General features: G+C 40.7%; 1 protein-coding gene across 1 annotated transcript in view; it reads left to right on the forward strand.

Annotated features, from left to right (window-relative positions):
* Positions 1 to 220: 220 nt before the first annotated feature.
* LOC137292320 (serine/threonine-protein kinase SIK3-like) overlaps positions 221 to 26,374 on the forward strand; it is a 56,099-nt gene continuing 29,945 nt past the window's right edge. Inside the window, exons 1-3 of the mRNA XM_067823823.1 lie at positions 221 to 379; positions 11,377 to 11,493; positions 16,510 to 16,573. Of these exons, the coding sequence (XP_067679924.1) occupies positions 236 to 379; positions 11,377 to 11,493; positions 16,510 to 16,573 (325 nt within the window). The 5' untranslated portion in view covers positions 221 to 235. The remainder of the gene's footprint in view (positions 380 to 11,376; positions 11,494 to 16,509; positions 16,574 to 26,374) is intronic.

The following is a 26,374-nucleotide window of genomic DNA, read 5'->3' on the forward strand; positions in this document are numbered from 1 at the left end:
CGTCTCTGGAAAACAGTTGTCAAAACAAAACTAGCAGAATGAAGATATTTGCACATGGGTTCATCCTGCTATGACTGTGAGCACAACACCGTTGACGTATGCACAAGTTGTGACGCAATAACCGGTCGCCTTATAAACGGGATTTACAAGAAAATATGGCGTCGAGAGTTTGACATACTTATAATCGTTCTGGTTTCGAGGCTACGTACATGCGTAATCTCAGAGGGTAAACAAAATGGCGGCCGCCAAGTCGACGAGCCGAGGTATCTCCGGCTCTGGTGGGCCAGTAAGAGTTGGATACTATGAAATGGAAACTACAATCGGCAAAGGCAACTTTGCTGTGGTTAAAAGGGCTTCCCACATAGTCACGAAAACGAAGGTAAGTCGAGAGATGCCAGAGAAATCCAACTGTTTTGGTCTGCGAGCGAAAGATCTCGATCAAGACTTTGTGTCAATGCGTACAATTTGACGAGTTTTCCTCATAATCAAAGTGCACGTGTGAAACCCTCAGATGTCATATTACGTAGTGTTCTCAGCAGAGCGGTGGGCGGCAGGTGGTCTCAGAATGGTCTAACTGATAAGAGAGAGGGCCCGTCTTCGGCAGACATGCTGTCCCTTAGAGTGATCAGGCCCACCAGCCCATGCTGACAAGTTGTTTGTTTACGTAAGGAAATCAGTGCATTCATGTCATGTTTGTGGAATACATGGCACCAATGCCGCCCCCAAAACGAATTACCAAAGCTTTGTGATCACATTCTACCAACTGCAGGACCAAACAATCTAACGTCTTGGTTGTAAGGACTGTGGAGCCATGTAAACAAAGTCAGCTTCCAAATAATGGCTGTGACAAATTTATGTTATGACTCTTGGTTGTTGGGATGGAAAATAACTTGTCAGCTTTACCTTTCTGTGTTTGTCAACAGTTCATATTGTTTTCGAACAATCTGTTTATTTTCTGGCTTCAACAAGATACATCCATCTGCACACAAATTGTCAGTCTAAGTAAACTTATGCTTAGTATTCAGTACATTGCTGTAATTAGCCAAACAAACTCTAGCAGAAGGTCGCATCAGCTAATCTTTGAGCAATCCATGACCATCCAATCAAACGTGAAATGGCTGAATGGATTTTACTAATCAGACTTAGATTGCATACACTGTATGATTACTATACTATTTAGGGTTTGACAGGGCTTACAAAGCAGTTTTTGGATTTTGTCTTTCCGGTCGCTGACACTGATCTCTCAACAAAGGAAAATCCACAGATCTGCAGTATATACGCATAGTGCTTTCTGATGACATGGTTACTATTAGTTTATACTTCCTCAAGATGACATGCTGGATTATTCCCAAAAATGTTATTTTCAGTGACAGATTACTAGAGGTTGTGAATAATGGCATCCTGCATGTGTATGAATCATTTGATTCAAAATCATTTGATTTTTCACATCAAAGTTCAAACGGTCAACCTTTGTGTTCATATTGGTCAATTCAGAAGGTTAGCTTATGCTACCTTCCACTAGGGTTTGTTAGACAGGGTTTACTTAGATTGTATAAACTGTGTCCTTATTATACATTGCTGTCAGATTGCCGGTAATATGTTGTACTTCTCATGAAGATGTGTAGACGAGTTGTCTATGGTTCTTTATTTTACTTATTAGAGTTATGTCCCTTAGGAATGGATGGAAAGGTCGTCCTCATTTGGCCCACATTTCATTTCATCTACGTAAGCATGGCATGCTAAAAGTTGTATGGTATATTGATGTCATGCTGTCTTGTACGTGTACAGGCCACGGCATCATAATGTATAGTACAACTGTAGATCAGGGTATGTGTACAACTCAAGGAGCTGTGCTGTCTGGTATGTGTATGGGCCATGATATCATGCTGTCTGGTATATGTTACATGCCAAAATGTCATGCTATGTGGTATGTGTACGGACCCGGATGTCATACTGTCTGGTATGTGTATAGGCCATGATGTCACACTGTCTGGTATGAATACGGGAACAGCATGTCATACTCTCTGGTATGTATTCGGGCTGGTATGAATATGGGTCAGGATATCATGCTGTCTAGTATTTGTACGGGTCATGCTGCCATGATGTCAAGCTGTCTGGTACATATACAGGCCAGAATATTGTACTGTCTGGCATGTGTACGGGCCATGATGTCATGCTGTCTGGTACATGTGTACAGGCCATGATGTCATGCTGTCTGGTAATGTTATGTGCACAGGCCATGATGTCATGCTGTCTTATATGTGTACGGGTCATGATATCATGCTGTCTAGTATATGCGTAGGCCATGATGTCATGCTGTCTGGTGTGTGTCCAGGCCATGATGTCATGCTGTCTGGTATGTATACAGGCCATGATGTCATGCTGTCTGGTATGTGTATGGATCATGCTACCAGGATGTCCAGCTGTCTGGTACATACACAGGCCAGGATATTGTACTGTCTCTGTGTTCATGATGGTGTTTCAAACAGTACATTGGGTCCTGTAAGTTTCAGATGTCTGTCTGACCCACTGAAAATTCACAGGACCCACAGAATTAAGTTAAACATTTTACATTTAACATTTCCTACAACTGGCATTGAAATTATTAACATTATATGATAACAAACATGAGATTTATAAGCAGCAAACAAGTCCTCAAACATGCCTCAAATAACAACTTCACACAAAGAAATTGTGAAATATTCATTCAGACAATGGGGTTGGCGGGTTGGTGATTTCTATCTGACCACTGGCGAATCTGCCAGATATGTCAGAGGGTCAGGGGCTATTCGTGAACACTGCTGTCTGGTGTTGTGTAGATAGATAGATTGAATATGTATATAGCGCACATATCCACGCACTAGTGCATGCTCAAGGCGCTGGTATTTTTCCCTTGATCACCGGATGTCAGTCTCAATATCACATCGTATTTCAATCTCAACTCCCTGGGGAGTATACAACTCTTGCTGCCACTAGGCGCACCGAGTTTATTGTGGCTCTCTCATCCTAACGAGGTACCCAATTGACAGCTGGATGGACTGGGACACATGGTCAGAGCACTTTGTCCATGTTTACTGCACGGTGCTGTACCCGCAACTAGGTGTATGCACGTGTTCATGTGGCCACCATCTGGTCATATACCAACGGATTCGTGGGCTCTTTTAAGTGCACAGGGTTGTGTACTGTACACTAGGGGTTGTGACAACACTGAAAGAGTCTCCACACAAAGTTGACTCCAAGGTTTTTACACCCGGTCACAGGTGGGCTCGATCCCGAAACCTCAACCTCGCTGGATCACTAGCTTGGCGCCTTTGCCAGCTCGCCCACCATGCCCCATACAGGCCATGATGTCATGCTGTCTGGTATGTACGGGTCAGGATATTATGCTTCTTGGTATGTGTACAGGTCATGTTGTTTTGTATTTGTAGAGGCCATGTCATGTGATGTCATGCTGCCTGGTAGGTGTACAGGCCTGAATAACATGCAGTCTGATAAGTGTACGAGCCATGATGTCATGCTGTCTGGTATGAATATGGGTCAGGATATCATGCTGTCTAGTATTTGTACGGGTCTTGCTGCCATGATGTCAAGCTGTCTAGTACAGATATGGATTAGGATATCATGCTGTCTGGTAAATATACAGGCCAGGATATTGTACTGTCTGTCATGTGTACGGGCCATGATGTCATGCTGTCTTGTATGTGTACAGGTCATGATATCATGCTGTCTAGTATGTGTACAGGCCATGATGTCATGCTGTCTGGTACATGTGTACAGGCCATGATGTCATGCTGTCTGGTAATGGTATTTGCACAGGCCATGATGTCATGCTGTCTTGTATGTGTACAGGTCATGATATCATGCTGTCTAGTATGTGTACAGGCCATGATGTCATGCTGTCTGGTATGTGTACGGATCATGCTGCCAGGATGTCCAGCTGTCTGGTACATACACAGGCCAGGATACTGTACTGTCTCAGTGTTCATGATGGTGTTTCAAACAGTACATTGGGTCCTGTAAGTTTCAGATGTCAATCTGACCCACTGAAAATTCACACTACCCACAGAATTAAGTTAAACATTTTACATTTAACATTTCTTATAACTGGCATTGAAATTATTAACATTATATGATAACAAACATAAGATTTATAAACAGCAAACAAGTGTCACATGCCCCAAATAGCAACTTCACACAAAGAAATTGTGAAATATTCATTCAGACACTGGGGCTGGCGGGTTGGTGATTTCTATCTGACCACTGGCAAATCTGCCAGATATGTCAGAGGGTCAGGCGCTATTCGTGAACACTGCTGTCTGGTGTTGTGCACAGGCCATGATGTCATGCTGTCTGGTATGTGTACTGGCCATGATGTTATCCTGCCTGGCTTATGTACGGGCCAGGATGTCATGCTGTCTTCTACGTGTACGGGTCATGATGTCTGGTACATGTGTACGGGTCATTATGTCATGGTGTCAGGCCATGATGTTGTGCTTTGTTGTATGTGTACAGGTTATGATGTCATGCTGTTTGATACACCTGCAATACATTTACAAGTGGGTGCTATGAAAATCTCTTTCCGCTCATATTATAAATATTTTCATTTACAGTTAAGCGGATAACATTTAAGGGATTTTCTCTTTGTTCCCTTGATTCCCAAAATGATGTTTTCTGATGGAAAATCACTCTATCCTTTTCCCAACTTTTCTGTCTATTTAGCCGAATTTTTCCACTCTCTGCTTGAATGAACACAGTCACATAAAACACTCATAGTACTTGTTAACCACTGGCACCACTGTCCTATCACGACAGGTAGCCATGTTTGGATGAGTGATGAAGTTAACGTATGTAGATGATAAAAAAGAATCGTGTCAGTATGTGATTATTTGTCAACTGTGGACTGGTAGAATGTGTGAGATTCTTTGAGATTATCTGTCAACTGTAGGCTAGTTTTATGATAAGAGTGTATGAAATTCTGTCATATGGGATAATCTGTCAGCTGTAGGCTAGTATCTCTCTCAATCTATATTCATATATATATTCATAGATATATATTTTTATATATCTGTAGGCTAGTAATATAGTGGGTGAGATTCTGTCATACGAGATTATCAATCAATATTAGGCTGGTAGATTCTTTTATATGAGAATATCTGTCAACTGTAGGCTAGTAAAGTGTGCGTGATTCGCTCGTCGTAGATCATCTGTCAGCTGTGGGCCAGTAGAGTGGGAGAGTTTGTCATATGAGATTATCTCTTAACTGTAGACAACAAGAGTAAATGTGATTTGGTCGTATGCCATTATCTGTCAACTGTAGGCTATTAAGGTGTGTTTGATTCTGTAATATGATATTATCTATCAACTGTAGGCTAGTATAGTGGGTTAAATTCTGTAGTGTGAGATTATCTGTCAATTATGGGCTAGTAGAGTGAGTTAGATTCTGTCAGGTGACAAAGTCTGTCAACTGTAGGCAGCAAGAGCGGATGAGATTCTGTAATATGAGATAATCTGTCAACTGGAGGTTAGTAGTGTGAGTGAGATTCTGCTGTATCAGATAATCTGTCAACTGTATGCTAGTAGAGTGGGTGAGATTCTTTTGTATGAGATGATATGACAGCTGTGGGCTAATAGAGTGGATGGGATTCTGTAATATGAGATTATCTGTCAACTGTAGGTTAGTAGAGTGTGTTAGATTCTGTTAGATTATCCGTCAACTGTAGGCTGGTAGAATGGGTGAGATTCTGTTGTAGGAGATTATCTGTGAACTCTAGGCTAGTACTAGCAGAGTGAGTGAGAATCTGTCATGTGAGATTGTCTGTCAACTATATGCTAGTAGAGTGAGTGGGGTACTGTCGTTTGAGATAATCTATCAACTGTTGGCTAGTAGAGTGAATCTGATTCTGTAGTATGAGATTTTCTGTCAACTGTAGGCTAGTAGAATGAATATAATTCTGTAATATGAGGTTATCTGTCAACTGTAGGCTAGTATAGTGGGTGAGTTTGTCATATGAGATTATCTGTCAACTGTTAGCCAGTGGAGTGGGAGCTATTCTGTTGTACGAGATAATATGTCAACTGTAGGCTAGTACTACTAGTAGCATGGTCATGAATTCGTAATATGAGAACTCAGTGGTAGTGTAGGAAAGATGTACAAAAATCTAGCCTCTCCACAAGACTGGTTGGTCAGATTTTTTACCAGTCCTGCCAAAATCTAGCCTGTCCTCCCAAGCATAAATGAAACAGGTTGTTTTATTTTAAGCTATCATTTAATGTGCATACACAGAGCTTGGAATGTTAAATCTCTCCTAGTGGAATCATCAGGTTACAACATTACAGAACTAGCCTTCAGACAAGTCATCAACATCTCCATCAAGTCTGAAAAGTCAGACATGTTCTTATAGCAAACATATCCTATTGATTTCGTTTGCGATAATTTTATCTGTTTGAATATATTAGTATCCTTTAGCAATATTCAAAACAGTCACAATCATTACATATATGTCATTGTTCGGTTAAACTGACCCAATATGAGGATTGACTAGATTTTTTTTTAACCCTTCCTCCACAAACATCACCGGACATTAGGACATGCTCTCTTTCTACACCGTCTGTGGTTGGATGCCATGAATTTGCTTCTAGATTATGAGATTGAGATTGTCAGTCTGGTCTAGTACAGTGGATGTATATGTCAGAGGTAATTTGAAAACTGATTTCAAAATTTTCCTGACATGATGACCGACAACCTTGGAAATTACCAGATATTCTGACTTAGTACAAAGTTTAGTACTGGATCTCAGAAACTCTGCATCTAACTTCTAAGTGTTAAAAGTGGTTTTTTTCTGAAGTCCACAGTGAAGCATTAACTTACATGAACTTTGAACCTTGTGTCCTGGAATACACTTGCTTGTTTCTGCATCCTACCATCATGACCATGTGGTCTGCTGCCATGTCTATCAGAGGTCAAGGTCATATCCAAGGCCACAGTCATGCATGGATGCACCACTCAATGCCAGTTCTGGACAGTCATGAGTGTTGGTTAACTATTTCATACAGTTGTTTTGAAGTGATGTTTACACTATATGTGGTAAGTGTAGACTTTGGGAGCTTTGAGTAAGTGTAAGCCAATCTACTGTCAACTGTCAGACAGGAAAGTCATGGCTGTAATATCCACAAGGTGTTGTCATGCTGAAACTTGAAAATGGAGTTCATTGTGAGTTGATATGAGGATCATTGTCTATTATCCATAATGATGCACTCTTTCCATTGTAAATGGGGTAGAATAGGTCTTCAGCAACCCAGGCTTGCCATAAAGTGTGACTATGCTTGTGGTAAGAGGCGACTAACGGCATCGGGTGGTCAGACTGGTTGACTTGCCATTGGTTCTTTGTCATTTTGAATGTGGTGTTCCAATGATCAACAGTAACTAAAACCAATCAAAAGAAGGATTAAAAATAATCATTGATTGTAAAAAGCATACTTGTGATTAATCATAGTTTTGTTCTTTTAGTATAACACACTTAAATGAAGTAAATTAACTATGAATAATCATGAACAGACATTCGCACAACAGAGTACATGGTAAAGCTATGTGCGTTTTATTCATAGTTTTGTATTCATTACTACAATAAATAATACTGCAGTTTGTTTATGCATAAACTTTGTATCTATTGTGAATGTAATGAGACATACCGATAAATATTTGTTGTATAAATAAACAGAATACTTGCATTAACATTAAGTAGAAGAAAAAAACTGGGGAAACCCCTAAAATTGGTTACATTAAAAATGTACATATATTTCGATTATAATAATTAATCATTCAATACATAAAAATGACGATATGAATACTGAAATACCAAATTTTGAGAACCAAAGGCAAAATACTGCGGTTTTACCAATACCAAGGTATACTGTTTCACCTTCAGTCACTTTCATGAATACTTGAGGATTGTCGGTCTTGGTAATATGCAGCTCTCTTGTCCAGTGTTTTTGTAGAATGTTTTGTAGAAATTTTGGCGACTATTGGTGGGTACCAGAGAACCCTCACCAATGATTGTTACGGGTCCTTGTTGGTACTATCAGCATTGTGTAGAGTACTGAAATGACGTAGTGTACTGTATGTTTCAGATAATTACCAGGATTTGACATATTTAAGTCCTGGTCTTAAAAACGAAAAATGACCCTTTTCATTCTGTAAAGTACTGAAGTGATGTGGTGTACTTTATGTTCAGATAATAAGAATCAGAGACTGGAAACAAGTTTTCCTGTATATGACAGATGTCATTACAGGATCTTACCTGGACTTAGAACTGGGTGGGCTAGAGGACCCTCATCAATGAATGGTACTGGTCCTTGCTGGTGAGATGAGGGTCATGTAGAGTACTGAAATGATGTAGTGTGCTGTATGTTCAGACAATTGCCAGCAGTTGCCTTATTTAAACCTGGGGCTTGAAAGTGAAAAATTACCCTTTTCATTCTCAAACAGAAAACCCATAATGAAGCGAGAACTTATATTCAGGAAATGCTTGTAACAAGTGACCAATGAACAGTCATTAAAGAACTGTGATAAACCTGAAATTGCATGACACCCCCTTCTTTTGATGAGTTATTGACATACTTTACCCTGTTCCCTGGGAGCGTGACCTGGGGTATTACTGTGACTGCATGTGACTATTGTGAGTCATATGCATTGAGATTGTCTGTTCAGGTATAGAGTACCTGACCTCTCATGGAACTCCAAACGTTGTGTATTCATCAAAACATCTAAGTGCACAACAAATTACATGTGCTGTAGTTTGCCAAGTTCTTTTGCAAAGGGATGTCACTCAAAATGGTAAAATTTGAACTCTTAAGTAGTCTTAATTAGCTTAAATACAGGCAATAATCCAATTTATAAGCCCACTGGCATAATTATGAGTAGGCTCAAATATGAAAAATCTCAGTGCTTCAGAGGCTGGAATGACAGTGGTCATGAGTGAGAGGTGAAATGACAGGCACAGATGACGACTCCTGATGCACTGTAGGTACACTCATTGTATTTTATGTGCATTATTCCACATGCTTTAATTCTTTTCTCTACACTGGTATGTGCTGGATGTTCATTTGTTCACTGCATAAAACCTGGAGAGAACTCCACAAGGACTGAGTCAGCTGTTGGGTGGATCAGTGAAGGTGTAAATTACTGTTTGACCATAGGCCTCAGGTCTGATGACGGTCTGATGAGGTCTTAGCCTCAGGTCAGATGACGTACGACTGACATCTTCCTAGTCATTGGGGGCCAGTAAATAATCATATTTGTAACTTTATGACTCAGAATCAACTGTCATGTCCACTGGCTGTGAAGTAGTCATGTACATCGACACTGATAAATCATCACCTTGATACCATCTCCTTGTCAAGGTTGAATGAACATAAAACACAATAAGTGCAGGAAATTCTATGTCACTGCCATGTTCATGTGGGGTGTGTGAGGTGGTGGGAGGTCTCCGGACAAAATACTGAGTCACTGTTGTTTTAAGTGTTGTCTGATGACAGCATCACCTTATCTCTGTGATGTTTGGTAGCGGTCCGATGACAACATTACAATTTACATCACTGTTGTGTTCAGTCGAGTCTAATGACATCACAATACTGGTGTCCACAGTAGGACTGATGACAACATGACTTCATGACTGTTGTGTTCAGTAGGGGAGTGATGACATTTGATCACAGTTGTGTTCAGTAGGGTGACAACATCACTTCATTCAGTATGGTCTGATGACAGCATGACTTCATGAGTGTTGTGTTCAGTAAAATCTGATGACATCACTTCATCCCTGATCACTAGGATCTAATGACACTTCATCACTGTTGTGTTCAGTAAAGCTCTGATGACAACATCACTTCATCACTGTTGTGTTCAGTAAGGCTCTGATGACAACATCAATTCATCACTGTTGTGTTCAGTAAGGCTCTGACGACAACATCACTTCATCACTGTTGTGTTCAGTAAGGCACTGACGACAACATCACTTCATCACTGTTGTTTTCCGTGCGGTCTGATAACATCCTTTCATCACTTTGATGTGTTGAGTAGGGGTCTGATGACATCACTTCATCGCTTCTTCACAGTTATATTCAGTAGTGTTAGGATAAGAAATGTCTGTTGAATGTGTCAGCCTGTGGATTAAGGGGTCTGAGTTAGATGAATGTTTTTGTATCTGGACGCAAGTACAGCTATAGTCAATATGAACCAAGTTGAAGTGTTGCTTTACATGAATCTTGGATCAATACATATATATATATGTATACTTCTTGATGCAAGTGTCGATATCTATACATCTTGATGCAGGTGTCATCTATACATCTCGATGCAGGTGTCGGTATCTATACATCTCGATGCAAGTGTCGATATCTATACATCTTGATGCAGGTGTCATCTATATATCTCGATGCAAGTGTCGGTATCTATACATCTCGATGCAAGTGTCGATATCTATACATCTTGATGCAGGTGTCATCTATACATCTTGATGCAGGTGTCATCTATACATCTCGATGCAAGTGTCGGTATCTATACATCTCGATGCAAGTGTCGATATCTATACATCTTGATGCAGGTGTCATCTATACATCTTGATGCAGGTGTCATCTATACATCTCGATGCAAGTGTCGGTATCTATACATCTCGATGCAAGTGTCGATATCTATACATCTTGATGCAGGTGTCATCTATACATCTTGATGCAGGTGTCATCTATACATCTCGATGCAAGTGTCGGTATCTATACATCTCGATGCAAGTGTCGATATCTATACATCTTGATGCAGGTGTCATCTATACATCTTGATGCAAGTGTCGATATCTATACATCTTGATGCAAGTATCGGTATCTATACATCTCGATGCAAGTGTCGATATCTATGCATCTTGATGCAAGTGTCGATATCTATGCATCTCGATGCAAGTGTCGATATCTATACATCGTGATGCAAGTGTCGATATCTATGCATCTCGATGCAAGTGTCGTTATCTATACATCTTGATGCAAGTGTCGCTGTCTATATATATCTTGATACAGGAGTCGTCTACTATACATCTTGATGCAAATGTCGATATCTATACATCTTGATGCAAGTCATTATGTATGCATCTTGATACAAGTGTTGTTATATGTACATCTTGAAGCAAGTGTTGATGTTTATACATCTTGATGCAAGTGTTGATGTTTATACATCTTGATGCAAGTGTTGATGTTTACACATCTTGAATCAAGTGTCGTAATATATGCTCTGTGAATATGAGGACTCAAATGTCATTATATGTTTACATTTTGACACATGTACCAAATGGTTTTCAGACAGACAACTCATTGATAACCTCTTGTATGTTTCAGGTAGCTATCAAGATTATAGATAAAACACAACTATGTGAAGATAATTTGAAGAAAATATTCCGTGAAATAAAGATTATGAAGCTGCTCAAGCATCCACACATTATTCGTCTTCATCAGGTGAGTAACTGTTTCACCTCAACATTGTCATTGTGAGGTAATGTTGTTGGTCTTTCTCCATCAGTCTGTCAAGTAGAACGGAACCAATTATTTTCATCTTAGAGCTTTCTGAATGTAGCATGACATGGAGTCTTCCCCAAAATAGTAGCATTTTGACTGGGTTTAGCTTGTTGGTCATGTTGGCAAAGCATTCAACTTTGTCCAAAGTTTGAATTACATGACGGGACACAAAACTTTCCTGGCCTGCTACTGTGATTTCCACATGATAAAAGAAAAGCTAAATATATGGAAAAAGGAAACCTGTTGTGACAGTGCTTGTTAGAAAGAGGATGGTGCAATTGTGATGCCTACTTTATGTCAGTTTTCTTAATACTTACTGTGTTTTGGTTTGAAGATCATTGTCAGTGAGCCTGATTTAAATGCAAGTAGCCTGATTTCTGTCTGTTACTCAGGATTCCATGATAGGAGATCTCCCAGTCTAAGTTAACTAACTTGATCTCAGCATTATTCATTACACTCCTCTACTGAGTCTAACCAACCTTGGGTAGATGCCACGTCAGGTATCCTTTAGGATTCACCAATCAGAACACAGCTTACCAAATCGCTGAAGTGGACATTTGCAGGTATCTTTTGAACTTTCACCTCGCAAAGGTTTGTACCTGAACAATTGTGAATGCTGTTTTCCGTACAGTTGCTTCAGGGTGATTCGCATGGAGCATGCTACATCAGTGTCAACAGTGAGTAAACAGTCAATATTCAAGCGTGTCAGCCCACAGAAATGTTAACCAATGGTAACTATATCATCAGAAAGTGTTAAGCATATATACTGCAGGTCAGATATCTCTGTTTTATGAGGAGTTTCGTTTGTTGGGGGATCATTGTCAGTTTGTATGTCCCGCCAAACGAAAACAGTAACCATTGTCTGATTGCTTTAATCCATTCAGCCGTCTTGCATTTGATAGGATGCTCAATGGCCTCTCAAAGGTAACCTAATGCATCCTCCTGCTAGGATTTGTTAGACATAGTGTGGGAGTGTAATGAATAGTACAGAGACTAAGTTTACTTAGACTGGAACATCTGCTGAATTTTGCATGTTGATAACACTAGGTCATGAACTGGATGGATCAATATTGCAATATGTCATTGATTTTGGAGTCCATTAACCCAGGAGTTCATTTACAAAGTGTGTCATTTATTAATGTCAGAACCTTCATTAGCACAGTACGCCATTAACCCTGTTGGTCACTCACAACGCCATTAACCCTTTTGGGACTGTGGACCATTATTCACCCAAGAGGCCATCAACTATCTACGAGTACAGACGTTTGGCTATCATTCACCCACAAGGCCATTAAGTCTCTACAAATGTTCAATCATTATTCAACCATGCCATTAATCCTCCACAGATGGTGGGCTGTTAGTCACCCAGAAGGCCATTAAGCCTTTACAGATATTGGACTGTCATTCTCCCACTTGGCCATTAACCCTCTTGAGACGATGGACCCTCATGCACCCACTTGACCATTAACCCTCTTGAGACGGTGAACCGTCATTCACTCACTAGGCCACAAACCCTCATGAGACGATGGACCGTCAGTCACCCACTGTGCCTTAAACCCTCTTGAGACGATGGACTGTCACTAACCCATTGTGCCATTAACCCTCTTGAGATGATGGAACGTCATTCACCCACTAGGACATTACCCCCTTGAGACGGTGGACTGTCATTCTCCCACTAGGCCATTAACCCTCTTCAGACATTGGACCATCACTCACCCACTGTGCCATTAACCCTCTTGAGACGGTGGACCTTCATTCACCCACTGTGCCATTAACCCTCTTGAGACGGTGGACTGTCATTCACCCACTAGGCCACTAACCCTCTCGAGACGGTGAACCGTCATTCACCTACTAGGCCATTACCCCCTTGAGACGGTGGACCGTCATTCACCCATTAGGCCACAAACCCTCATGAGACGGTGGACTGTCAGTCACCCACTGTGCCTTTAACCCTCTTGAGACGGTGGACAGTCATTTACCCATTAGGGCATTATCCCTCTTCAGACATTGGACTGCCATTCACCCACTGTGCCATTAACTCTCTTGAGATAGTGAACCGTCATTCACCCACTAGGCCATTAACCCTCTTGAGATGATGGACCGTCATTCACCCACTAGGCCATTAGCCCACTTGAAACTGTGGATGAGCAGATCCTTTACCCAAATAGTTACTGGACCACTAGGTCATTAAGTCAGGATACTTTTCACTTGGATGGTCAGTAAACAAGTAGGTGCTTTACCTAACTCAGTAACCCACAAGGTCATTTATACTGTGGGTCATCAGCTAACTAGGTCATCAACCCACTCAGTTATTAACCCACTTGTCCATCAGCTCACTAGGTCGTTAACCCATTCTGTTAACCCACTAGGTCAATAGTTCACTATCACTCATTCCGTTGTTAACCCACTGAGTCACTAGGTTAATAACCCACTCAGTTGCTGACTCACTTGATAATCAACTCATTTTCATCTCATTAAGCTACTAGGTCATCAACTCTGTAGGCTGTTGACCCAATCACTTGTAAACCCACTAGGTCATCAGCCCATTCAGTTATTTAACCACTTGGTCATCATGGTCATATATCCAGAAAGTCATAAACCTATGGTGTCTTTTACTCAAATGGTCATTAACCTTCAAGGTTATTAACCAAGGAAGTCATTTACCCACCTGGTCATTTTGGGAGTAGGTCAGTAGCAGCTTATTGATCCATTTACCCACCTGGTCATTTTGAGAGTAGGTCAGTAGCAGCTTATTGATCCATTTACCCACCTGGTCATTTTGAGAGTAGGTCAGTAGCAGCTTATTGATCCATTTACCCACCTGGTCATTTTGAGAGTAGGTCAGTAGCAGCTTATTGATCCATTTACCCACCTGGTCATTTTGAGAGTAGGTCAGTAGCAGCTTATTGATCCATTTACCCACCTGGTCATTTTGAGAGTAGGTCAGTAGCAGCTTATTGATCCATTTACCCACCTGGTCATTTTGAGAGTAGGTCAGTAGCAGCTTATTGATCCATTTACCCACCTGGTCAGTAGCAGCTTATTGATCCATTTACCCACCTGGTCATTTCGAGAGTAGGTCAGTAGCAGCTTATTGATCCATTAAGTGATCTGTCCCAAACGCCATTAACTGAGTGTATTAAATATTATCACCCTAGGTCATACACCCTCATTGCTATAAGCTATTTTAACCACTCATCACATAGATCAATAAGCAAATTATCACTGGTAATCAAGTGAGATATTGAGATATTCTGTGTCAAGGCTACTACAAAGGAGGCTTTTAAAACTCGATGAGTCCCCAGATGACATAGAGAAAATATGGTTTGCTTGGTAACATGTAAAGTTCCAACATCTTCAAGAATCAGATCAGTTTCATATGCTCCTTGAGTAGTTTGTGAAACAAATGAATTACGTGGATAAGAAATAATTCATTGTGGCCATTGTGGAAACATGCACAACCTGTAAATTTCGCTTCTTGTCAGTAAACATTTAGGCGCTGGAAAATAGAAGTCTGTACATTGACAATTGCAAATCTCCCAGAAACAAACAAAAGTGGCCTTGATCATAAGAATATGCCTTTCAGAATGACTTGAATGATGCATGACAGCAATGTTACCGCTGCAGACAGTGATTGGCTTAATGCATGACAGTGATGTTGCCTCTGCAGACAGTGATTGGCTTAATGTATGACAGTGATGTTGCCGCTGCAGACAGTGATTGGCTTAATGTATGACAGTGATGCTGCCTCTGCAGACAGTGATTGGCTTAATGTATGACAGTGATGTTGCCGCTGCAGACAGTGATTGGCTTAATGTATGACAGTGATGTTGCCGCTGCTGACAGTGATTGGCTTAATGTATGACAGTGATGTTGCCGCTGCTGACAGTGACTTGATTGATGCATCACGGTGATGTTACCGCTGCAGACAGTGATTGGCTTAATGCATGACAGTGATGTTGCCGCTGCTGACAGTGACTTGATTGATGCATCACGGTGATGTTACCGCTGCAGACAGTGATTGGCTTAATGCATGACAGTGATGTTGCCGCTGCAGACAGTGACTTGATTGATGCATCACTGTGATGTTGCCGCTGCAGACAATGACTTGAATGATGCATCACGGTGATGTTACCACTGCAGACAATTACTTGAATGATGCATCACGGTGATGTTACCACTGCAGACAATGACTTGAATGATGCATCACGGTGATGTTACCACTGCAGACAATGTCTTGAATGATGCATCACGGTGATGTTACCACTGCAGACAATGACTTGAATGATGCATCACGGTGATGTTACCACTGCAGACAATGTCTTGAATGATGCATCACGGTGATGTTACCACTGCAGACAATGACTTGAATGATGCATCACGGTGATGTTACCACTGCAGACAATGTCTTGAATGATGCATCACGGTGATGTTACCACTGCAGACAATGACTTGAATGATCCATGATGATGATTATTGTGCCAGATGATGATGATGATGATAATGCCTGATAGTAATGATTATGACAATTATGGTTAGGTATAGTGGTGCCGATGATGCCTGGAAGTGATGGAGACGAGAGTAATCATTATTATTATAATGGTGCCTGATGTAGTAATGATGATGACAAAGATGGTGCCTGGTAATGACAGTGATTAAAGAGGTAATGCATGGAAGTGCTAGTGATGTTGATGACAACAATGACAATGACAGCCATATTGTATTATAAGTGGTTAGTTTAAAAAATTAACATGATTAATGAGCCCCCCCCCCCCATTATATGTGAAGCGAGACTAGAGAGTCCCTAAAAATCTAACCTTTACAATTGAGGGTCATCATTATGGCTCACTAGTCTAATGTTCAAATCAGTGTTTTACTTAAAGGATGATGCTAATTATGATGACAAAAATGATGATGATGATGATGCAGATGATGATGATGATGATGATGTTGCAGGTGATGGAGACAGAGAGGATGTTATATCTGGTCACAGAGTATGCGAGCGGAGGGGAGATATTTGGTGAGTATGCTGACTAAGATAATTCTCTTAGAAACATGCACAGAAAAACACAAAACAAATACAGAAGTCAGTTTGACAACACAGTATAGTAGATTATTCAAATGTTATTGTCTGCTGTTCAAAATTTGGTCACAAGGCAAATATACTGGGCCACTGGACGCATACACTGGGCATTAGACAAATCATTTAGGGCACTAGACAAATACTTTGGGGCACTAGAGAATTCATTGGGACACTAGGCAAATACACTGGAGGCAGGAGACAGCTAAACTGGAACACTAGACAAACATTGACTAGACATACACTAGTGCCCTAGACAAGTACACTAGTACTGTAGACAAATACACTAGGGCACTAGACAAATACACTAGTGCTCTTGACAAATACACTGCACCAGACAGACAATTTATAAAATGGCAGGATTTATTCTTAGACAATCATAGAATCATACATTTTTGCCACGCATTCTCTTTTTGTGTGTGTCTGTTTCACCTTCAAGGAATCCGAGGAGCAATGTTCCAGTGATCACATGTTAAAATATTGATCACCTAGTCTCATTCATGTACATGGGATGTATAACTCATTCACTTCTTGACATTTTCACAAGTTTGTTTGTCATGGAAAGTCTGCACATGCTGGCAGGATTTTGTTAATTATAGGCATAAACATTTCCTCTGGATTATGGTTGGCTTGTTCCAATGGTTACCACAGACACATACAGAAAAAATGGAAAAGGAAAAAATGATCCCTGAGTCATAGTTCCCCTGATGTGTGCCGCTCTGCATGGAATTATATCCTCGTAAACTCATGACGTAAGAGCACTCCCTTTTAAACCTCACAGTTTTTCTGTATGTGCTATGCACAGGATGCTTTTCAGAAAATTGGAAAAGATTCTAATGAGATTTGTTTGTCATTGGTTTATTGTGAATTTTCAAGATCAACTCAACAGATTTGTCAGTACAATCGCACTATTTGAAGCAACAGTCACATTTGTTCACTTTGTGACATTGATAATAACTGGCATTGTGTCCCCTTTTGTTAGGGGGTTTAAGCATGCAATGGCATTAAGCAAGTTTTCAGTGTCAAAAATATATGTCAGATCTTGATCATCATTCATTGTGTGCAACGTGTATCAAGGGTCCTTCTTGTACTATAGACAATAGGTGTTTATTGTTCTCAAGTTTAAGCTCTGATGATTGGATCAAACTGGATGCCGCTAGGAATACTGTTAAAAAGAGGAAATATTCCGAGACTTCAGACTCTCAAAAACGTGCTAAATCTTCCCAGGATTCCCACTCCCAGTCTAGTAAAATGGACAGCGCTAACAAAGTAGTTCCCATTCTTCGTCATCAAATCCAGATCTGCATCGTTTGATTTGGTCGCCATTACTAAATATTTTAACTCCCTTTGAGATGAACTGCCAGCTTCAGTTAACAAATCTTGAATTGAGCTGGAGTCTCGTAATGATCTTAAGTCTTCCAATCTGCAAAAGCAAATTGAGTCCCGATCTACCTTAAGTGGATCAGAATTGCAATATGCTAGCCAGGGCCACAGTCTAGGGTCAGCACCCACAGGCAGGTCAGGAGCTCTGTACCAGAGAGTGGGTCATGTCCTGCCATCTGAAGTTAAACACTAATACCCCGGGGTGAGGCAGCAGTATTTGAGCAGGGCAGGGACAACCGTCTGTGTCACCAACAGAAGGATAAATCCATGGCATGTCCAATGGTAACCTGCCTGTCACGGGTGTTCAGTCACTGTGGGCAAATCCCCTCTATACTTCAGGCCTACCGTACAAACGGTGAACAAATCTTCAAAACTGAACTCATGTATCCCAAAACAGAACAAAAATCACCAGAAACTGCCACAATATCCTCTGAAACCGAAACCCCCTGTAACGGAAAACTAATCGTTTGAAATGGAAACAAAACTCGCGTATCAGCTACAACAGCGCCCGAGAACGGTCGCCGAGCGCAGAAAACAGCAGTCACAGCATCCAAAAACGGCAACCATTGCATTCTGAAAGGGCATAAATATCATCAAAGATGGCAGCGATGGGAGTCGAACAGGCTGTAGTCTATAATGTTTTTCGTCACCATGAGTCTAATCTTGAATATTTGACATCGTGATGTAGCGCATCAACCCCCTATTGTATTAAGCTTCAAACCTATGTTCAGACTTCTCAGAGTCAGGCTTGCGATTATGCACAATTTGGTCCCCTGCAGTAGATTGCAATTGTGGACTTGACCAACTACTCGTTGAGAGCACGGCACAGTCCAGGCAAGTTCACTACTCTGGTGGACTCTCTATCCAGATAGAACAGAATAATTACAACCAAATGGACCCTACATGACGAGGCCTTCAAGTTGATCACACACCGCTGGGAGTTTCAAATGATCTATTCACCATGTGTCGCAACAAGAAACTTCCAGTCTACATCAGTCTGGTTTCAGATCTTCTAGCATGGGCAATGGATTCTCTCTCACTTTCATGGGATGACATGACAGCATATATGCTTTTTCCCCATTCAAGTTGATTCTGGAAGTGCTCAACAAGATCTATCTGCACAGTTGTGTGGGATTCCTAATGGCTCCTGCCTGGCCTCCAAGGACGTGGTTTCCAACTCTACTAGATCTTCTTATCGACAAGGTGATGTTACTACCAACTTTGCACACCAGTCAACTTGAATCGAGCCGATATTACAAGAACATTCAGCAACTTCAACTGCACCTGTAGAAGTTGTCCGTAAGTCTCTTGAACGGCAGGGTTTCACAACAGAAACCACAGTGGCTATTTCTCAGTCAGTCAGATTGCCCACAACATCACTGTGCCATTCTAAATGGGCTTGATTCATCGAGTAGCAATGACAGCACCAGCTCTTAGATTCTTCCATTACTAATCTGCAGATTGTTGAATTGTGCTCAGAGGTATCTGCATGTGGTGTGATACTGTCTGATCCATGAGGGATGGGAGTCACTCAAAACTAGGTTCGATCATCCCAGAGATGAATAAGACTCTCACCCCTTAAAGTATCCTGAATAGCAGGAGACATGTTATTCAGTGGATGGGTACACCACTAAAATTGTTGGACTCACCGATTATGTAAGCTGAAGGGACATTATGACATTGGAAACCAGACGTGATGTCACTTAAACTGGACATGACATCATTAAACCGGAAGTGACATCCTAAACTCCTGTTGTCACTTTAAAGGTCTCATGCAACGTAGAATGCAACTTTGCAGATTCTGATACCTTTTGGTATGCACTTTCTGAAATAAATCATCAAAAATGCCAATTCAACCTATAAAGTTGAAAAAAAACCGTGATGAAAAAAAGCCCGCAAAATCATAGTTCAAAGGATTCACTAAATTTCCCCCAGCATTGGGAGAAAAAGTGGTTTCAACAGCTGTTCTGCGCTGCGTCCATAATGCATGCGCAGTGAATAGGTTCCCAGAACTTAAAACATAATGCATGCCCAGAGTATGAGGTCATGAGCAGTAGTCTAGTCTTGACTGTGTACACAAGCAAGTAAATAATCTACTCGTTACTTAAATAAACTTGTTGATTGTGGTAACCAGCCTCTGTCACAGAGAAAGCTCAATGTCTGGTCAATTGACACCTATATGTCTACCTGCCTGTCTGCTAAAGACATTATACAATAAACAGCTTCAATCATTGACCACATGCAATTTGAACTTAACAACTATGAGGCTATACGCCACAAACAAAATAAATTGATTTATGACTCGAGCACCCAAGTCCTGTCTCTGCAGCATTATGTAATTAGGCAGGTAGGATACTTGTGCACACGACATGTTTTTATGTCTGTGGGTTGCAAACAAACTACATCGTTACACTTGAGTGCACACCCACTCGCTATGACTGGTTTCGGTCTCCCGAGGACTTCATTTCGAGTAAAGTATCCTAAATATTGCACTTTTGAATTGCGATTGTACACTTACAGTTTTGTTTTTTTATTTTTTTACAAGTAGCAATGTATATTTTATGTCATGAATAAGTGATAATTGTGTTTTGATTATGTTAGATTTTATAGTTGCATGTGACCTTTTAACTGTTGTCCTTCACTGTTGATCTTCCTTACCTTGGTGTTGGGTTAATATGTTAACTTTAGTGTGAATGATCTTAGGGCAGTATTTTTACGTACGTATATCTCAGTCATAAAGACTTTGTTTCTTAGATAGATTGTCACAGTCCCCATATTTTCTAAAAATAAGGTTTGTTCAGTATTGGGGTAGTATTTCCTTAAAAATTATCTGATAGTCTTCTGCTTATTCCCTCCTTCCTTATGTGGGTTTCAGGCAACCATAATCCAGAGGGAATGTTTAATGGGGAGGGGCATACACCAGGGGAACTATGACTTACGAATCATTTTTTCTTATCCATTAATTCTGTATGTGCCTGTGGTAACTACAGGACTAAGGCAACCTTAATGAAAGAGGTAACTTTTCGAACAATTACTAACAATAATTGTAATTGTTCGTTATTGTCAACAAAACATGTGAAGTTGTATAATTATCTCAAAATTAAAGCAACTGCTTCATACTTAGCATCATGGCAGACCATCTCACTAGAACAGATCATGGATTCCTACCAGTGGGAGTCTTTGAACTCTTAAAAGTCATTCTGTCTGAAGTATGTCACCCAGAACCTTCAGGGACTTGACCAGAACCTTCAAACAGCTGACTCATATTCATGGGTATATAACATAGCTACACTTTGGAACATAGTATCTTGTATAAAAGCTTTAAATTACAACAGAAATATTTATGTAGGACAATTTATTACCATTTGCTAGTATGATAAAAATGATCTTTCAAATGCAATATTAATGACCTAAATAACAGCTGAAATGTTATCTGATCAAGTCTGTGCACAGGAACATCATTCATTCATGACTGATGTATCATCCAGTGATGGTATATTGTTGAAACACACTTTGGTAAAAAGCTGTCAATTTGGGGGGAAATCAACAGTTAAAAGCTGGCAAATCTGAAAGACAGCCATCCCATGAATACATCTAGAAAATGTTTTCTGTCAAGTAACTCAAAAAGTTTGAAGATTTAAAACATTTTGGTAGTGGAAAAAGGCATGTTACTGTCATGTCATTAGTTCCAGTAGAGTATAGCAGTTGCAGGACGGATACCTCTAGTCAGGAACAAAGTCAATGGAAAGAATACACCTCTTTGCAGCAGATGGTCGAATGACACAGGAGTCATTTGCATGATTTAGTTTCTAGGTACACCATTTTCACAGAGGGTCCGGTGGAGATGTTTTCAGCATCGGGGATAGCCAGATGGCGGCCATGTTTGTTTAACCTGTAACATAACCTAGGCAAGGTCAGTGTCGAAGTGAAAATACTGCGCAATAAATTTCTTCACTTGCTAAATTTACTTGGTTTGTAACGTTCACTCACCAGCATATAGACAGTTGTCAATATACGTCTTTATACTTGGTCTCATAATCTTAACTACTTTATAATCATACTTGTATGCATTTTGAAACTTAATAAAAAGAAGCTATCTGCGAATGTATAACAGGAATGTAATATGTAGACATTTCATAGTTTTCCTATATGAATCATAATTCGCACGCACGCCCTAGTGTATGTGGTCTGCATCATTACACTTCATGACGAAAACAATGATTCTGTTGAAAGCTACGACAACTTAAAAAAAAAAAAAAATGCAAATACTGAAATTAAAGTTATAGGAGCATTGTCAGGCTATTACCTTGTTAGAGGAATGTATCCATCAATATCCACAAAAACGAGTGATATATAATTCATCTGCAGATTTCCCAAGTGATGTGTCTTTTAACAGTCTAATATACGAAAACGTGATGTATCGTTTCAGGTTTTTCACATTGCTGTATAGTTTCATTGGTCACCCAAGATAGCACACCTGGCAACTAATTACGTAATGTGCATCATTCTTTTAAAAAAGTTATGTAGTTTAAGTTAGCCAATAATGTGCAATCAATCAATGTATTGGCGGTTAATCCTTTGAAAGAAGGGTGTCGTTTTTACTTGGACACAGACACGACAGAGTATATTCAGTATAGATTAGTAAATGTACATACATAAACACTACCTTTTGACAAATCCCCCATTTAAATCCGCATAAAACTAATTAATCAATCAGCGTGTTATCGGTTAATCCTTTGTTCGATCCAGAGGCAAGAAATACCAAATGGGGGCCTTTGTCGGGTAATCTAAGTGGCGTTACCACTAATTATACCTGTTATAAATTCATTAACTGAATATCAAGTGAATGATGACAAATAATGTGTAGGTTTATAGCACCTAACACGGATTACAACCTAGCGACACCAAGTGATTTTGACAGAATCGTCTATGAAAACAAGGGTTGTAACTCGAAAACTACGCAAAGCAGGAGACAAAACTAAATGATAGTAGATTGTGAGAACATATAGTTTTCATTTTTCACAACAGCTGTCGCGATTTCAGGTTTGTACAAACCTGTAAACGAAATAGTTTAACCCCTGAAATGTAGATGAATACTGCACAGACCCTCATTTCTATACCTACAATTACGTCACGGATTGTGGCTGAGAATTGTGCACTGTTGACAAAAAGGTTGATTTAAGTTAATTTAAGGTCAAAATGAGTAGTTTTAATGGCAGGGTTTCATTTATAACGATGTCAGCAGGTGATTTTGTATTTGTACCCTTCTAGAGTATATGTGATCTTTAATTACCAATGAAACGGTAAAAGTTGTTAATGACCTTGGATCAGGGAAAGTAGTTCCGTCAACCAATCACATTTCTTCGCTGCATAGCTGAGCAATCAGCGTTGAGAATCACTGAAAAGCACATGTGCAATTATCACAAAAATAATCACCTGTGTATTATAGTCCATATGGACTTAGCTGTTATGCTTGTGTGTCAAACTGTTGCTGGTGTGTTTCAGCACCTTGTTTTCACTGTTTTTGACTGTTTCATTTCACTCAAACTCAACAAATGTTGATCAGTTGCTTGACTGCATGCCTGACATGTCATTTAAAGTGCCCATTAAGCACACAAAAAGTTGCATTTACGTTAGAGTATAAATGACTCACCACATCGAACTTCATATGTGACTATCAAATTTTATGGTGTTCCCATACTTTTTGTTTGCAGTATATGTGAACATTGCTGACTGTGTTTAGTCATGACACATCAGCCTCTTGTGGCACACAGGAAGATCACATCAACTTCAACTCCTTGTCACGGATACTGACTTCTGTGGTGTCGTATCTCTATTAGACAATGTACTCAAGGGCACTACTGGGGTCCAACTGTGTAGACCAGAAGGTTTTTTTAAATAGGCTATATTGTTTAGGCTATATTGAAATAGATTTAATGCACCATATGATGCTACAGCATCAACCTGCTAGTGTGACTCCAACCTGACCCTGATGACATCTCCACCCTGACCCTTATGACAACACCTCACTGACCCTCATGAATACAACGCCACCCTCACCTGACCCTTATAACCACACCACCCTGGCCTGACCCTCATGACCCTCATGACAACATCACGCTGACTCTTATCATGCTTATGTCAACACCACCCTGACCCTAATGAATGCAAAATCACCCTGACCTGACCCTTATGTGAACACCACCCTGACCCTTGTGACAACACCACCCTGACCCTCATGACAACACCACCCTGGTCTGCCCTCATGGCAACACCACCAATCTGGCCTGACCCTCATGACATCACTTCCCTGACCTGACCCTCGTGACATCACCTCCCTGACCTGACCCTCATGACAACACCACCCTGACATGACCCTCATGACAACACCACCCTGACATGACCCTCATGACAACACCTCCATGGTCTGACCCTCATGACATCACCACCCTGGCCTGACCCTCGTGACAACACCACACTGGCTCTCATGACCATCCTACCCAGGTATAGCATTCATGACAGCACCACCAATCTGGCCTGACCCTCATGACAACACCACCAATCTGGCCTGACCCTCATGACAGCACCACCCTGGCCTGACCCTCATGACAACACCACCCTTACCTGACCCTCATGACAACACCACCAATCTGGCCTGACCCTCATGACAACACCACCCTGGCCTGACCCTCATGACAACACCACCCTGACCTGACCCTCGTGACATCACCTCCCTGACCTGACCCTCATGACAACACCACCCTGACCTGACCCTCATGACAACACCACCCTGGCCTGACCCTCATGACAACACCTCCCTGACCTGACCCTCATGACAACACCTCCCTGACCTGACCCTCGTGACATCACCTCCCTGACCTGACCCTCGTGACATCACCTCCCTGACCTGACCCTCGTGACATCACCTCCCTGACCTGACCCTCGTGACATCACCACCCTGGCCTGACCCTCATAACACCACCCTGACCTGACCCTCATGACCACCAACACAGCCATTCACAGCATCTCTATTACTATGTCCACTTTCACTTTACACCCCTCCCAATCTGCTCCCTCCTCCTTCATTCAAGCTGACAGGATCCTTCCATGCCATCCCTCCAGCCTTAGCGCTCTCAGACAACGAACGACTAATTGTTAGTGTTGAGCAATGGTTGCAATCTCAGTCAAAAATTGATCAAAAGAAGGATTAGAAATGAGTATTCATTTGTTACAAACATGAAGAATTTTCTTGCTTTTGTATACATAACTTGAATGGAGTAAACTAACTCTTAAATGAACAAATGCGCATTGTAAAATTTTAACCCCTTTGATTGTTTAATTGCATTTACAATCTATTTCCTTCATGTATGGCAGTACTAGTCAAAAAGAATGTTAATTTGAAAATGTTTATATTTCAATTATAGTTGGTAACTGTTCACACGTCCTCTGATAATCGATAGTGGATTTTGTATCTGATTCCCACCACTAATAATTGGTTTATATAACCAGCAAGCAATCATCAAACAATATTGGTCAGCATCATTTTGCAGATTTGGCTGTTCAGGTTGTTATTGCAGATAAATCTAACATGGCCATATGTTTTGTTTTGGGTTTTTTCTGTTGGGTATTTTTGGTTTTGTTTAGAGACTCTTCAAATCACATTTGCACATTTCATATCCAGTTTAGAGTGACACATCTTCCTACTTTGAAGTGATGACTAATATATCATGAACATGAAACTTCCTGGAGTCTTCAAGAAATATTCAGTGATGACTTTGTTATTATTCTGAACACCACCACTAATCATCACTGAAACAAACATCCCAGATTTATTGAAATACACATCCACATGGGTAAATCATCACCCCAAGACGCTCCCTCATCCCGAGAACTCTGGCATCCTGGTTCAAACCTCTCCCCCATGCCTCTGAGATTAAACAATAATCTCCACACTCTGGACTCAAAGCTATGTGTGTGGTGGAGCTTTCACCATGCTGCTGTCCCCACAGTGGAGGCAGTGTTTGATGTATGGAGCTTGTTTACTTGCATGCAGTAATTAATACAAAGACAAGACTGATCCTCAGCTGTGTTAGGTGACTGGCTGGAGGTCTAGCTGAAGGTCAGGAAAGCTGAAAGGTCTGTATGAGGGAGACGACACCAGTTAACCATTGAACTGCTAGGTCTGTGTGAGGACATCAATTAAGCACTAAACAGCTAGTTCCCTATGAGGACATCAATTAACCACTAAACAGCTAGGTCTCTATGAGGACATCAATTAACCACTAAACAGCTAGGTCTGTGTGAGGACATCAGTTAACCACTAAACTGCTAGGTCTCTATGAGGGCATCAATTAACCA

The sequence above is a fragment of the Haliotis asinina genome, chromosome 1 (genome assembly GCF_037392515.1).
Source record: "Haliotis asinina isolate JCU_RB_2024 chromosome 1, JCU_Hal_asi_v2, whole genome shotgun sequence".
Lineage (NCBI taxonomy): Eukaryota > Metazoa > Mollusca > Gastropoda > Lepetellida > Haliotidae > Haliotis > Haliotis asinina.